The sequence below is a fragment of the Saccoglossus kowalevskii genome, chromosome 19 (genome assembly GCF_978046115.1).
Source record: "Saccoglossus kowalevskii chromosome 19, keSacKowa6.1, whole genome shotgun sequence".
NCBI classification, from domain to species: Eukaryota; Metazoa; Hemichordata; class Enteropneusta; family Harrimaniidae; genus Saccoglossus; species Saccoglossus kowalevskii.
Genome location: NC_140659.1, coordinates 30,303,281 through 30,321,138, shown reverse-complemented (window position 1 = coordinate 30,321,138; position 17,858 = coordinate 30,303,281). Strand labels below are relative to the sequence as shown.

At 37.9% G+C, this 17,858-nt stretch overlaps 1 protein-coding gene across 1 annotated transcript; it reads right to left on the bottom strand.

Moving 5' to 3' along the window:
* Positions 1–5,823: 5,823 nt before the first annotated feature.
* On the bottom strand, positions 5,824–10,265 carry dkk1/2 (dickkopf homolog 1/2). The gene is given in 3 exon segments (NM_001164947.1): positions 5,824–6,765; positions 7,301–7,520; positions 9,801–10,265. Coding segments are annotated over 3 exon segments (645 nt in total). The 5' UTR covers positions 9,987–10,265; the 3' UTR covers positions 5,824–6,526.
* Between the last annotated feature and the right edge of the window lie 7,593 nt (positions 10,266–17,858).

Here is a 17,858-nt window from a genome sequence, read left to right as displayed (position 1 = left end):
GAAGTTGATATGTATGCATTTGTTTTCTCGACATCAGCTGAGTAAAGCCTCGTGACAGTCACGTTAGAATTTGTTGCCACCGAGTCCCTGGGAATTGTACAGTTGACCCTGGACCCTTTCGATTTATATGGTTAATATGCATTTTTCAAAAAAGACATTCGCTAACACTTTATTGAAAAACATTCATAGTAGTACCATTATTGATTATAATACTATCTTATTTTATTTAATTGATTTTTTTGTTAAATGCATGCATACTTATAAAGAAAGATATATATTTAATATGGTGCCTAATTACAGACAAAGGTTAATTAAATTTTAGGTGAACAAACAATTCATGTCACACGTGCGACAGTTTTAGAAGTATGTTCTGGCTGATACTGAAAATTGTAAACGAATTATTGTTTATCTATATAACATATACTTTATTAACCCAATGAGTTGTATTTCAAGGGTAACCTCTACAAAGAGTGAAGTGTATTAGTATGTTATTGTATTACGGTCACTTTTGGCGTCAACACCCAGTGCCACGGATTTATAAGATGGCTAGGTAATATGCATACAATGGGATAGAAAAAACTGCGACCTTGCCATTAAAGAAAGATAAACGAGATCATACCGCCACTAGCGGTGATTTTGTTAATACTGTTGCTTTTGTATACATGTTCTTCGGTCTGTTGCTACTGACCGTTCAAGACACGACTCGTTTCAAAGGTTAAATATGGAGAACAATGTGTAAAATGTTGATTCATAAATTTGCAGAATTCATCACGAGCTAATTTTTTGGGGAAAAATGCGAAATGAGCGTATTATTTTCATTCTACAAATGTATATAACATCACTCCCTGAACAAAATAAAAACACGACGTGCATAAAAATGTTCTTTTTGATAAAAAAATTTCCCCTACTACTAACTTTTAAAGTAATGACATTCATATTCTTTAGACAAACATACATACAAAGTAACTGACCATCCTAGAAAAACAGTGATAATAACTCAGTGCATGTTGACATATCTAACTTAATTTATAGACTGCAGTTAATTTCCTCTAAGCATCCACCGTGACAGTTTCAACGTTTTTTCCTGAGTACATTCAGATTCGGAAACTGGAAATACAACATATGATATTCATTATTTCATATTTCTTCAAAATTTCCTACCAATTCTTAACAACAATAAGTATATATCTTAAAACTACATGTGACATTTTCACCGTCTGTTACATCGCTATTTTGACGGATGTTTGACCCATCCATGATGCTAAAAGTGTCTTTGGTAAACATATCTGTCATCTGCGTTTGTAGTGTGCACAACAGCAACAAAACAATTATATTATTAAATTATTATTAAAGACGAGGAAATCATTTAATGTACAAAAAAGGTGGATTATGTCACAAAATAAGATTGCAACTGTTTGTGAAAAATGCCAGTGTAAGGCCAAAAAAACAACAACTTATGTTGCCCTCAAGTCGGAAAATTTTTAAGTGACGTGACTTTGCAAAATTTAATAGATCCAGCTTTTGCTGTCATGTCATGCTTGCTACTGACCGCTGTTCACATGTACGTACACACGATGACAAACCCAGAAGTGAGAATATTGACAGCGCTAAAACAACGTGCAAAAGCCGTCGTTTTGTTTGTGATGTAGGCGGATAAGAGTTTTAATAAAAAATGTCACGTTTTGTAAGAAAATACTTAATTTAGTGCACCAACTATCCGTCGAATCGCAAATGTCAAAATGGCCTGAAATGCAAAAGACGTGTATTCGGAACATGTCAGAGAAATACAGATTAGCCCGAGGTTCAAAGTAGCCACTGACCCCCCCCCCCCCGCTCCGGGATCGTTAATTTTTAGAGGGAACACTTTTTTACTGCTTAAAATGGTGAGTTTTAAATATTTGGGCCATTAAAAAACAAAAACAAAAAATATTTCATATTTTTCGGTCGGTCGCTTAGGGCAACAAAACAATTTTTTTTGGCCTATTAAATTTAGAGTTTATATCTTGCTGGTTTTCGATATTTTGACATAATCTGTTGATATGTAGGACTACATGTGACATCAAACTGCATTACTGTCCGACGAAGGAAACAAAACGGTGTGTTTGTGTTGTGTAACTATTACAGAGGTTCGTTCTTGGTATACATATTCGCCCGGTTTGTGTCTTTTAGTTGTTGCATGCTGCCCTCAACGTCACAGTATATGTTAAGCAAAACGAATGACTGTCAGTTGCTAATATCACAGTCCCTCAACGGTGTCGATGGACGGTGCTAATATTACGCGAACAAAATACACTGACAAAACACCTGTGGAAAAATGAAATCCAAAATTATGTAAGTTATTATTACAGGTAAATCAATCATCCACCAATCCAGCAGTAAGAGGAGAATTAGGTAGATACCCACTGTCAATATTTATTAAGAAAATGTTATTGAAATTTTGGTTAAGAACAAGCACGCACACAAAAAAATACTCTAGTCCATGAGGCAATGATGAGTACGATGGAAAATTAATCCTCATCAGGGCCGTAGCTAGCTTTTTTTCACTAGGGGGCAGCAAATGTATTTTTTTAAATTGCGTATAAATGTATAAAGGCGTAGAGCTGTGCAGTTGCACCATAAGTTAATGGCTATGGGGGGGGGGGTATCTATCTATTTTTAGTCCCCGAAAACGGAGACTATTAATTTGGGTTTGTTCCGTACGACCGGAGCTATATCTCGGACACCCATTGACGGATTTCATTCAAACTTTACATGAAGACAATACATATGCGCGTCAAGTTACTTTATGATCGGAGAAAAATGGCCGACTGGCGGTCATTTTGGATGTAAAATTTGCTATTTCTGACACCTAAACGTGTCCGCAGCAGTTTCTCGGAGATGACTGGGCCGATTTGGATCAAAGTTGGTATGATGATCATACATATTGGGTTGTAGGTGCACGTATTTTTTTTCGTGATTCGAACAAATATGGCCGACTGGCGACCATCTTGTTTTTCATGGTACCCATGATACTTTATCGTGAATGAAATGAACGTTTCTGTTTAAATTTTGTACAAAGACAGTATACCAAGAGATACATCTGCACCAAATAATTTTTGTGATTCAATTCAATATGGCTGGCCGACGCCCAATTTTCATGTAAAAGCGCTAAATCGTCATTTTTACATGTCCGGAGCTGTTTCTCAGAGATGACTGGGCCGATTTGTATCAAAGTTGATATGATGATCATACATATTGGGTTATAGTTGCATGTCATATTTTTATGTGATTTAAACTAATATGGCTGACTGAGTGGCCATTTTGTTTTTCATGCCTACTGTCCCATGAATGCAAAGAACATTTCTGTTTAAATTTTGTACAAAGACAGTGTACCAATAGATATCTCAACACAAACATTATTTATGTAATTTGATTCAATATGATTGCCCAATGTCAAATTCTCGTGTAAAAGCACTAAATCATACTTTTTTACAAATCCATCTCCTATTAATGGTTTTAATCTAATCTCAATGACTTCATCAGCATCAAATTGATATGTCAGATCACAACATTTTGGACGGGGACTGTGTCATTAATAATGACTTGTTAACAATAAAATCATCTTGATATATTTTATGATTATATACAAAACAAGGGGTATTACAGTATGAACTTTAAAACCTGAAACACTTTTGTTCTATCTTCATATATAAGCAATATTAATTTGCAGGACTGATTAATACAATTGATAGTTGTACAATACACAGTTTATGTTTACAACTTTGGCAATAGTATATAAATTTATCTCCAGTTAGCTTTCCTCGAATAAATCACCTCTGGGGAAGGAATGATGTAAAAAAAAATCAACATTGACAGTTGTGTGCAACGTTTCTTCAGAGCTGACATGGCTGACGTGTCAATATGAAATACTTGAAGGTAACGTTTGACCCGCTGTGCTGGGTGCATGCGTCTTACCTGTACGCGTCAAAGTGTCAACGCGCTCAGTAATAAATATAAACAAAGTACACGCAACTGGCTTACCATGTTCCATTTCAAATTGTGTACAAACTAAATACGTGGTTGCTCGAAACTTTTTTATTTTAAGGTTTAAAAAAAACTCCCAAACTCAGGGGGGGCAGCTTCGCCCCCTGCCCCCCGCTAGCTACGGCCTTGCTCATGGGCTAAGTCAATGCAAGAAATTACTGCTAAAAAAGAAGTGGGTAACTTTTGGAGTGGGAATGAAAATAACATTAAAGAAATTTTTAAACGTGTAGAGACTGACTATGATTCAAATTTGAAAAAAATTATAAATACAGATGGGACAGGGGAATAGAATGAACTAAGAACATATAAATTATTCAAAACAGAATTTAAAATGAAGGAGTATATAAATAATGTTAAGGATGGTGGAATAAGAAAAAGAATATTCAAACTAAGAATAAGTGACCATCACTTAATGATTGAGAAAGGCAGGCACTTAAGGCCAAAGTTTAAAGTTGAACACAGGATCTGTACAAGATGCAACACAAATTCAATTGAGGATGAATTCCATTATGTTATGAAATGCCCACAACATATTACAATTAGGTGAAAATTGTTTGACTCAATTAAAAATAAAACTGTTAATTTCCATTTGATGGATGAAGATTCAAAATTTAAATACATTATGGGCAACACTTCCACATTAATACAGCCTGGTATTAATATAAAAGAAAGTATGGTAATGTGATACAGTAATTATCAATTCCCTGATATTTCCAAGCCCTTTTGTTAAACTGTATTAGTATGTTTTTGTGTATGTATTTATGAAGTGTTATTTAGTTATAGATTGGACTATGTTTTATTCAAAATGAATAATGTCAATAAGTTATTTAACTTATTAAAGTTATTAAAGCGGGGAGGGGGGTCGTCATCTGCGCATACGTGTCATTGGTTACACACAAGCGTCTACCCATGAGCCTTTGCGTTTTTAGAGTGTGTTGTTATTGTCGCTTGGAACTCAATTCCCACGCGTGCGCAGGTGACGACCCTCCCGCTTTAATACTTTGTATCCCAGTTATTCACAAACACCTCATATTAATCTACGGTTTGCGCATGTGATTAAAGATAGGAAATGATCGTTTGATGGCAACTCTCGACCAGGTAGAATAGGACTGAACCAAATAAATGGCAAACCATAAGGTTCGACTTCTTTTGCGTAGATGCATATAACGGACGATGGTCGTGTAAACAAACTATATTTTCCACTCTTCGTGACGACAACTGTCCTTCAAATAGTTGTTGACAGTTTTTTTACTCCAATCACAACTCTGTCTTAGATTTAAGTAATCTCCAAATAATTAGGAACTCCCTTTAAAAATAGTTTGTATAAGGTGCACAGCGACAAGGTGTTCCTATGACGAAGACATTCACTGTTAAAAAATACTGTTTTTAGAGATTTGTTCATTTCTAGATGACCCGAGTTGTGGTGAAGGTGGGCGGTGTTCGTCGCGCCGCGCATGTGTGAAGTTTGTGTTGATAAACATTGGCTTTCTCACAATCCATTTGCGCTATTTTAATGAAAATCGGGTACGGGTTTTGACTTGGACGTGACCGTGGGCGTACACTAACTACCACTGGTGACTCCTTCGATACCTCCATTCACCAAAGAACTTACATAGCTAAAGTTGGGTAACGCATCAGTTTGTAACTGTTAGTCTGCGCAACAGTCAAAGTCGACATTTGTGTTCATATGAGACCCATATATCATACATGTGTGGAGCAACGACCGCCACCCTTTAAGCATAGTCGCCGGGTGTACAATGTAACAGTTATATTCAGGAAATAGTCAGCAACGGTGTCAGATTCGTTTAAATCATTTTCGATTTATTGAATAATACTCTACAAATAAATGTTAAATATTTACACAAATACATATTCCGAATATCTGACAAACACTCATTCCGGTGCTTCACAAGCATATGTACTGTAGCCATACAATATAATACAAGACATTGACGCTTAGAGCGCCCTCTGACTTAGAATCCAAGTTACCCAGAGAGCCTTCAGCAAAACAGTAGAGCCCGCAGAAGAGGTCATAGTTCAAATTTGTACATTGTTGTTTCATCAATACATGACAGGATCTCTGCCTGGATTAAAAGATTACTCAAATATACTTCCTGTATAATAAATAAATAAGTATGAGAAAATAAATTGTTGAATGGTCAAGTCAGAACTGAACGTTTGGCACAGGATAAAACACAGAGAGACTGTGGATAAAACAACAATTTTGCCATTGTGTCACTGTTTTAATAAAGTATATTATTAATATTTTGATAAAACCAAAACAATCCGATACATGTACAGTGTTCACATGATTATATATATAAATGTTGAAGAATGACGTGATGACATCCGTCGACTTTATGCAGGAGTGAGCCCTCTCGAGTTTGTTTCATTATAAAAACAAAATATTAATAGAGGGCGACAGACAACTTCAAAACATGGACTTCGTACGATCTGTTGCAAGCAGCGGACGACCAGCTATGTAGGTCACGTGTTTATTATTTCAATTTTTACTGCGTTGGCACAAATGCAGTTGAGTTTCCCCCGTGGGATCCCTTTTACACATTAGGCCGTCGCTGCACGGACACCGCTGGAATGATGGCATTCGTGGTGGTTTTGGGTCATTGGTACATACGTCATCAACCTCCAACATTCGCTTGCAGCGTCGTTCCCAAAAGTGGTGAGCGCAACAGAGGCCCTCCATACAATCATTCTCGTGTCGGCACGATGAACCTATGTGACCTGAATAAAACAAAATATTATGTTAATTCTCAAAGAAAACTACTCACTTATACATTTTTAAAGGGCGGCGGTCATCGTGACGCGTCCTGTTCGATATGGAACTCAAAAAGAAATCTATCGGTTATCTTCCGAGAAATGTCATCATTTGAAAATGTTTGTAATACAGATGTGAATAAACGAATTGAAGAAAACCATTTTAATCATTTTAAGTTTTCAGTTTGGGTAGTCCGTTAATATGTTGTCACACACGCTCTCGTAAACTTATTATGTTAAAATACCAAATGTATGTCACAACTATTTGGTGTCGCAAAGAGGCATTTAAGACGATTTGTCACTCACCCATCCATACATATACACGACATTGTTGATAAGCAATTCGCAGTGACCTGATTGTGGGAGCTGTGGTCTCACTACGATCTCACCACTTCCTATTGATGGTATTGTATTACGTGACCTAGCGACAAAATGTCAGATCGCGTAGATCGCCCCCTACGGAATCCCAGCACCCCGAATAAGAGTAAGAATGTTAGCTCACCGGTGAACATGTTGTCTCTGGTGCGTTGCGAAATGCGGGAAGCACGACGTCCTGATTGTTCCGAGATACACATCCCCCCATTACATTTGTGACCAGGGCAGCACATTTCATCTCTATGGCAACGACGTCGATTACGTCTACAAGACAGACAAAGTCGGTGCCCTTCTGCGCCGTGACAGAACTCGTTTCGATCACAAGAGTCGTCGTTGACACATTCAATCTGAAGGCATGGAAATAAAGAAAAAAACATATTTAGTGTTGTGTATATGCGGCATAATTGGGTCAGCCAAGGACAAGATTTTATGCTATCAGTCCTGCATATATTCAAAACACTGGAATAAATATAAAACACAATATTTTACATCACGAACTAAACTAATTTTTCAAAAACTTCCCAAACTGTCTGTCCCACACACACAATCGAAAAGCTCCAGCGATGTTTGAAATCATGATTACTAAAAAAAACTTGAATTAGGTCGATATTTCCGCGGGTTTGTGAATTAATTACTCAAATACCCCACCCCACCCCGCAACTATGCCGCATTTTTTCATTTTATTATTTTTGTAGCCCCTGTGCACGTGAGTGGTGGGCGTAATCACCCGTTGACTTGAACAAGTTTATTTGGGAATACGATCGTTCAGCGGCACCACATTGTCAACTTTTTTTAGCGAAACAGCAGTGTAATAATACACATTGTTGCAATTTCGGAGTCACCCAATATCAACAAACTTTTAGTTATTTATAGAATGGTCCCGGAAGAAAGTCAGAAATTCTGATAATGCAAGGTTTTGATTTATTTGGCGTGTCCATGAGAACACAAACTGAAGTACCTATCGAGTTCTGCTTTCCATCACAGCGAATATTTTTAGTTTTTATGTTTTAAAGCATATACATAAATAAGTAAGGCGCAATTTCTTGCTATGCACACCACACAATGAGACGTACAAAGAAGTTCTAAATCCGACAAAATATTTCGTGAAATAACTGGATGACATTGATCGATTGCATGTGATAGCGGAAACATGTTGTTTACTCTTTGTGGTTAGCCAGCAAACAGGGTCGGGCAATAGACGGCCGTACTATATACGTATTTCTCACAGGAATCGTTCTTTCTATTGACGACGTCTACAGATAATTAATATACTGTATATGCGCTCACAAGTAAAGTTCTCAATCTAACTGTTCAATTTAATTTACGGCAGTTTTAGTGTTTTTAAACCTAACTTGTAAATTGTTGATTCTCGTTTACGGAAGAACATTTCGTTATTTTGCTTTAGAATTCGCGCTTCACGACTTCGGCAACACTGAACATCCATCTAGTTAATAACTGAGATTCTGAAAGTTTTTTATTTGATTTAAAATATGTAGCAGCTTGCCTATAGTGGGTGAGTGTCGTGAAAAGAAACTTTTGATTATCACATTTCCAGTCCAAGACGATGTTGTCAAACTGAAAGCAGTTATGGGCTATCTTATTAAAAGTAAGCCATTCAAGTCACACTGTGCAGAAACGCGCCTCAGTTGTGATGTCTCAACACTAAGCTCTGCACGAGAATGTGAATGTTTCCAATCCTGACTTCGTGTATATTTCATGTTCAACGCATAATACACATTTCTCACATGCCTGTGAGTTCAGTCGTATTTGATAGTGTTCAGTCCGTTGTCCCAATGGGTCTCCCATCGATCCCTGGAATGCTGTCGCGATGACGATCAAACCGTGCCGACAAAGCGGCGGAAATATGCACTCTCTTTTTTTTCGGAATCGGGGGCGACCACAAAGCACAGGGCGCATTTAAGGCGCACTCGTGGATGAAGTGCGAGTCGGAATTAGGAGGGCCGATTTGAGTAGAATGTAATCATGTGTATGCCCCTATTGTAAAACAGAACAACGCAACTCTCAGCGTGCGGGCTGGCCACGACTAGGCGGGGCGTTGCACAAAAAGTAGTCCTTCGAACAGTTTACATTGCGGTTTACTCAATAAGTGCCAACCGCCACCAGATATATCTTAAATTATAGACGTCGGTAAATAAATAAATCCCAGTGTTGGTAGTTTTTGTCATTTTAATACGACCTCTTAACATCTCGTAACGTCGGCTTCACTTGATCGAGATTTCGCTAAAACCCCCACCCATCATAACATGCCATTGCGTTACGTGGTTTCTTGGCAATAGCACGATAATAATTTCAAATATACAAGAGTTCAAAAGAAGAAGAAATCTTTCATATAGTTTGCCGATGGGTTTCAAGCTTGGGAATAAATGGAAACAAATAATACCGCTAGAAGACACTTAGAAATCCAAATGTCATCGCACACCTGTCGACACGCAGCCGTAGGTGATTATTCGATACGTACAATGTATATAGTAATTGCTATTTTGCCAACATAATATAATTCAACCCGCCTCGTGTCATGAATTATTCTCCGTACTGCTGGTTCAGTGTAAATACGACATAAGAATATTGCAATACATGATTATGTGTAATAAAAAAACTCAACCTACCACTAATACTGATGTTCCAATTGCGCCACCATCGCTTCCACTTAAATGGGATCGGTCTCGTCGACTTGCGTCGTCCACTTCAAGACGAAAGTCAAATTCCGGCCGCACTGCATTCACTAGATGCAACCAAAGTGTTATGAAACATACAATGGTTAGCGCTGTCCACGACGATAAATGTGTTGCCATGATGATAGTCGGACTATTCTGCGGTTTTTTTTTTTACGGTGTCTTGAATCGGAAACCACGCGAATAATAAAACTGATTTAGGTGATGAGCAGAGTTCAACGTTTCTTCCGGTGTGAGAGACTCTGTGGATTCACAATGATTTTATAACTTGAAGCCGGATATACGTGGAAATCAGTATCAGGCGCGACGACTCGAGTGTGTTGTCACTGTGGTTTGCTGAGAACCTCTTGAGTATTAAAGACACATTTACACACGATCGCGACCGCAGGAAGAGAAAACCTCGACTGAATGGACCTGCTTTGGTGAACTGCGTTAAATGCCTTTTCACGCCACACAAGAGCAATTAGGCGCCCTTTCATTCTGGCGATTACAAACACATAAAAAGGCGCCGACAAAGCCACCTTAAATAAACAACCAATTTACCCACGTCACTCTTCTAATTCAGGCAGCATGTTTGCAGTGACGTCACAACTTGTAGTAATATTCATCTACATAGGTGGGCCGATAGACACATTGTCCATTGAAACAATCCAGGATAAGCAGCTATGGTTCTGAGCGGGATAGTCCCCGCAGTTCAGTCATGTATACATTTTCCACCCCACGGAGTGTCGGCGAAATTAAAAGAAGTCAAAACTAAATATATTCCCGGGCATTGTTCCAAGTTTCCCCTCAAACGCATTCATTGGCTTGACTTGTTGGCATTCTGCATCACTCCAGACCGTGAGTCACGTGTTCACACCAATGCAAATCTTCCCACATACTGGTTCACTTTCACACTGCATGTAAAGAACAAAAACACGGGCGTGATTCAACAAATAAGTTAACTAGATGGTAGCCCCGAGATTGTAGTTTATTACTTTTGTCATAAATTGCAAAGGGGTGGGATGGACTGCTAACTCACGTTTCAGTATGTTTTATTTACTACACGTGGGGGCAGCGGTGGGAAAAAACATAACGTAACGTCAAAGAATTGTTAGCACGGCATTGCTGTAAGCTTCAGTGACACTCGCTGAAAAACTGAGCTCTCCCACACCCGACCTACTTTCCATTGGTTACTTCCCAAATTTACCATTACCGAGAAATATTGTAGCGTTACCACAGTTACTGGTATATCACGGACCACATCTCTTTTTTTTTCTTCAGGGGTCAATGACCTATCTATTAATTTGTTTATACATTCAAGTTCAGTCAACTGGGGTAATTTGGGTTATTACAATATTATGTTTATCAGACGAAGGCTGAATTGACTGGAATTCGACACAAAGTGAACTGTACTTACCGTAAGGAGAATGCGTGCGTTGAATGGGTATATATATACGAAGAAACAGAATGTATTCATAGACTATCTTGCGCAACTACACAAGAAAGTCGATACTGTTACCATGAATTCATGGTAACCGTACTAGTATAGAACACCACCACGTGGACATGAAAATGGATTATGTATTAGGGATTATTTACTGCGATGAGCTGAACGAACAACGAGTAACTTGTCTACGAAAGATTAAATCACGAGAAATGAACGGCATCACTAACGGAATTTTGAGATTTTCGGTATCTTTAATCCAAATATTTCTACATTAGAACCATGAACGCGATGATTTAAGATATATAGTCACAATGTTTGCAATGAGCACCGCCCCCAAACTAAACCACATACAGTTCTTGGCGAGTTAAGATTGGCCGAGTTTTGTAAAAATATATCACAAGTAATTGGACGTACGCGTATACATAACGAACATAATCCAACAACCGCAATCACCGGACACAAGCAGAGACAGCATTTTGTTTTGCGCTTTTGTTTTTGAAGTTTGGCATACCATGGGTGTATTTATAGCAAGAGAGTTCATTGAGTTCACGATTAAAGGCTTTTCACAACCACCGACGATTCATTTATCATTTGTATATTTTCATGATGATATAGGGATGTGACAACTACTACGTGTCCATTATAATATAGCCACGCCCCATCTGCTTTAAAGTTACAGTGTAACATATAAACGCAAAGTTACTACTAACGTGTGAAATTTGAAATATTGTTTGGGGAATGCATAAGTTTGTTTTATAAATCACCATCGTTGGTAAGTTGTGACTTTATGAACAACTACTTAGCTGACATACCAAATTACGTTTATTTGATATCGCAATTTATCAAACACGTATTTGTAATAAATTGGACACGTATGAGGTTCCGTTCTGAACTAACCAATCACACCAGGGGTCAACCACTTCTCTCCCGAAATACGGAGAGTTTTGCAAAAGCCAGATATTACACCAATTTTTAAAATTTACAATGTGGACCAAGTCGTAACTTCAATTGAAACTAACAAAGACAAAGCGACTAAGGAAAGTTAATGTCAAGACATTTTTTTGAAGCGTCCATTCTTAAACCCTGAATTTCCACCTATATACACTGGATGTACTCCCATGGTGCATCATACCTATACTGATTTTGTAAAACAAAAGAATGATGTCATAATCGGCATTCATGGTGTCACGATCATCTATTGTCACGTGATAATCCCTCTATTGTCCGCGAGAACGGTGAGATGATGACCCATGAGAAATTCAAGGTCAGCATGCTGCTTCGTTACTAGAATAGCGTTCTTTTTGTGATCAAAATCATTCGCACTTTTGAAACCGCTCGTATTCACACGCAAACTATAACAATAGGTAGTCAATAATAACAGCTTTGATATCACGCAGTTCACCGAGTGAACCATTTAATGAACACATATGTCACTTTTACTTGTATCTTTACTTGTCAGTGATCACGGAACTGATTACTAAATCTTAATCCACTGTTTGGTGGTACGATATCAACTTATCAGTACTATGGCTCTGTGCAAATACTTAATGCAGATTCACGCAGTAGTAACTGTGAGTATGTCTATACTTTGAAAGAGAAAGGAATCGCAATAATGTCTAGGTAATATTTGTATTTATTTATTTATTTATTTATTTATTTATTTATTTATTTATTTATTTATTTATTTATTTATTTATTTATTTATTTATTTATTTAAATTTATTTAAAACTTTTAGTTTCAGTTCTATGACGTATAAAAGTGTAACATAAAACTCGGGAAACACAATATTAATTACTTTATAAAGATCTTGATATTTATTATTCTAAGGCATTATTATGTCATATTGTTTTTATAGTTAGTTTTAAATCACTTTTACTATACAGATAAAGATTTAATGGGACCACGATTTCATAATAAGTGTAAAATTATTATAAATGTTATATATCAATACATAAATAGATAAATCTCCATTTACAGGTAATGTGAGCAGGACTAGTAGTATTGGTCCGATGTTACCTTGGAAACCCAAGGTTGTGTCCTCATTGGCAGTTTGTTTAAAGTATGCGAACATTTCATCGTGTCTTTGTTGGATTACAAGTCGTGCCTCTAGTGTCGGCAATTGGATGCGTCAGCTGTGATGACATGATCGTCAAAGACTTCCCGCAAAGTCGTCTTTAATTAAATTACGAGGCAAACGACGTTTGTAATGAGACGTGTTAATCACCAGATTATAGCGGAGACTGTGGTTCGTTTAGTTTTATAATACGGGGATGGATGAAACAATTTCACCCAAGGTCACGCAACATTTAACGCCAGTTGGTAGAATATGCTTTGAACTTACCGAGAACACCATAGAAATTCTTTTAGGGAACCGCGACACGTGGTCTGTGATCAGCCTTAACCCCGGGCCTTACCGCTCGATCCGTGGCCCGTACTCAGGAATGTCGTACAGCGTGATATTTCCTACCCCCCCCCCCTTTGCAGCGCACTTTTTAGAAATTACTTGCAATGAGTCGAAACTGTGCAAAGATTGTACGCTATAATAAGATCCCCGGTTACCATAAAATGTTAACAAAGTATGCGAACTATTCAGAGAAAGGGAAAACTCAAATACGAGAGTTAACATTTAACACTCTGCTCTTTGACGCGCCGCACGTGTTTAACTCTGAGATGCAAAAGATAGCGCAACTGTGTAGTGGTCGGTGCGGGTGTCTGGGAAACCCTATTTTAGTTGTCCAGGTAACGAAACTGCTTTCAACAAAAGACATCAGAAAAAGAATGGCAAAGGCGGAACCGACTAACGGAGGTTGTGGTTCAATTGAATTTCTGTCCATGCGCTCAAGGAAAATACAATTGAAATAGATACGTGCCACTGATATGGAGTTTAATATGCAAAGGGTGAAATAAGTGGACAGAGAATGCCTAAATGATTGATGTTTTACCGCCAGGAAATTTATTCAGGGAAAAACGTCCGTCCCCGAACTCAAGTCGCCCTTCGTTAGAAGAAGAAGAAGTTAGTTTCAGTTTCGTAATTTGCGCCATTAAGTAAAATTCACCAATATTTAAATATTGAAAATTGGTCCCACATGTCTTTTTTGACTCAATTTGAAGTCAGTAAAATAATATTTGGTCTTATAAATATACGTATAAAGATTAAACATGTTTTTAATCGAAAATCGTTGAATCCAAACAGGACGATTCGATTGGTTCGGCAGGCGTCTCCCCGTTCCGCAAATTCTTACGCATCCGAATCAAACCTAACGGCCTACGTCGCCACACGAGTTCACATAATGCGTATCTTTCGTTAGACTATAAAAATATTAGATTTATAAATAATGTATAACGTGCATGCCCAGTCTAACTTCAGTGTATATTTTCACTGAGAGGCGAATTAGTGTGAATAATCATAACAGGCGTAAATCCAAAAAATCGTCCCACAAAGACAACAGGTGGCTGGCTATTGCGAGGAACTCACCGTGGTCTGGTGTGCATGACTGCTGTAGTTATGTTTTTATGGGCCACTTAAGTGAGATATTGTTTGTCTGTTAATCGGTTATCTTTATCTTTAATGTGGTCTAGTTGTATGTGTTTGGAACAACACACGCATACCATGGTGTGTGTACACGACATATCAATATAAATATTGACATTTTGACCGTCTCCTTTCTGATTGGAGATTATAGTATGATAAATTAGAGGTAAGCAGAGTCTACACCAACACATCTCAAAACATGTCTCATGTTATGATAAGTTGACGGTTCTGTGATACGCTAACACCGCATACTTGTAGTACCTAAACATTGCGTTCATTACGTGTTGTGAAATATATCTCCCATCCATGAATTGATTTTTTGTCGAATGACGTCACCTGGTTTGAGCTCCGATTAGCTAATACCATTATATTTACACATTGACATGTGTATTGAATAAATATCTGATTTATGTCATACACGCCTAATAAATCAGCATAATTTTGTAAAAACTGCAGACAGTTGGAAAGTATTTGACCAATTATAGCAACTGCGCGTCTGACGTTATCGTGTAAATCAGCGACTATTGGCTAGATACACGCTTCGCTTGAAATGTTATCCCATTCGACAATTGAAATCTCTCGTTAATGTTTTTTGTATTTACTGACATATCCGAACTTTGAATTTTTTTTAGACATTCGGTATATTATAGAAAAGCATTCAGTCAGGTCAGTCAAAATGCAACTAACATGAAGAGTGATCCACCGGAAATATTAACATTCTACTGGCCTGTATCGATCAGATATGTTACATCGAATGTTGCTTTTGTGCGTGAACATTTCCGACAAGTCTTGTCTGATTTCCAGAATACGTGCCCTGAAATTTGTAATCAGTCCCTGGGAGGCTCCACGCAAGATGTGCCACGCCATAATCTTTGTGATATCTGTCGGTTGCGCTATTTCCATTAGTCACGGCGATGCGTTAGTAGTGTGTTTGTTGATGCTCATATCAAGTGGGAGACCCGAATGAACAGCCACCGGCAATTCCGAATAGAGAGGCGACAAAGGAAATTGTAGGAATTATTTTGCCTCGTCTTGTTATCTACATCCGCTGATGTAGGCATTTGATGGTGTTAGCAATCATGGCGGGCGCGGCGACTCTTTGACTCCATGAGATGTATCCGATGTTAGCTAGTTCTTCTCGTCAGCGGCTAACTAAAAACGCATTGGAATCTTTCCAGCGGCGTCGTCACACTGCGATAGATGGGGGACCTGCAAGCAATTAAGGAAACACCACGTTGAGTGACGACATGTTTTGTACATAGCGGAATATCAACTAATTAAGTAAGGGGAAGCCATCAACATTATGCGAAGTATGGGGACACTGCGTACTGCGTCTTATGCACTGCGTACTGCGTCTTAAGCACCGCGCCTTGTGCCAAGTGGGTCCCCACGTAACGTCTAACAACGTGGGAAAATACATTGTTTGTGAACGACCTGTACCGTGGAGATTTAAAAGAGAATTATCATTTTCAAAAACAGAAAAAAAACATCAACACAAAAAAGGTGACGATTAGCTTAGCAAGCGTTTTTGTGTCAGTGTGTGACCCAGGGTCAAAACAAATTGCCCCAATTTGAACGCAACTACTAATTTAAAACAATTGAATACATTATAAAATGTTTCTCTATAAGGCTATTACGTGAATACCTCAAAGTATGCACGAAGACAGCCTGGGTACAGCTGGAGTATCGACCGACGCGCAGCTGAGGTCGACGCGCGGCGTACTGTCTGAGTGCATATTTTGAGGTAATTTCGTTATAACCTTATTATTATATACATCTTTTTCTTCCAAGGATACATCATAGGAATGCCGAAATCCAAAAAGTTTAGAATAGAAATTTCTTTGTGTGGAGTTCTGATGGCAGCCATGTTTGTTTTTATTATTAGAGGGCGCTTACCAGCGTAATCATTCTATATTTAGAATCCGCATTTCCTCATATGGTAGGATGAAAATACCCGTAAAATATAATACTATATACACCATGTTACAATTGTTTTTATTTACACCATTTACTTAGGGAGGGAACATGAAAAATATTGTGTAATCCAAGGGTCAGTGAAATGTTATAACAACTGGCAAAGGGTCATTAATTTGAAAACACGTGACTAATCTTGACTTTTTTGTTTATTTTCACTTTAAATAAACATAGTAAAACTATTGATTACCTTGCCCAGGATTTGTGAACTATAATGTGATTTATACTAATAAAACAATTTCTCACTAGACCTCCCGCCATAAATTCTGGTCCCTTCCTCAACCCGACAACAATCTCCGGACATGCCACGTGACAGATCACATGCACGTATTATCCGAATGGTCAGGGACCTGAATGGTAGTCGGTTCCCAAACAAAAAGTAGTACCCCCCCCCCAATGAAGTGGAACCCACCTCACTGATAATGACTCTATACGAAACGGTCTTCGGTTTTCATTAAAACCATATTCTATTTGTGCCGTAGATGTGTAATTAAAAAACGCGCTTCGTATATATATGGAAGAAGAAATTCGCGAACAAAGACTATTTATCAGGCTGAATCCCATGGCTCCATAAGTATTAACGATGTATATTTAAGGTCAGTGAACTTGATGGCAGTGCATGTTACCATGTGCATTGTATCAATATCGAACGCTGATACACCACGTAGATGGGTGTGTCTGAGAGATGTAAATTACTAGTCAAATGGTTCCTTCTGTCTATTTGTATCATATCTCAAAACAATGAATACATGCACCCCAAGTTCAAATTCAAGTACAAGAATGAAGACTATTAAAAATGTTTGAGCATATTTTGATACGGCTGTATCATGAGAAAAACATTATATAATATATGGTGTAAAATAAAAAGTAATCGTTCAGTGAAATACAGACAAAAAACTAATGCGCATGCGTCCTGGGTTTACCTGTAACGTTTTTTTCTCCTAAACTCAGAACTGGATGTTTGGAGGGTAGAGTAGACTATGCTATGATTTATAGTTCTCAGTTAACAGTCGGATGCGGGCACACAACCTTTCTGATAAATACGCTGCATGCTGA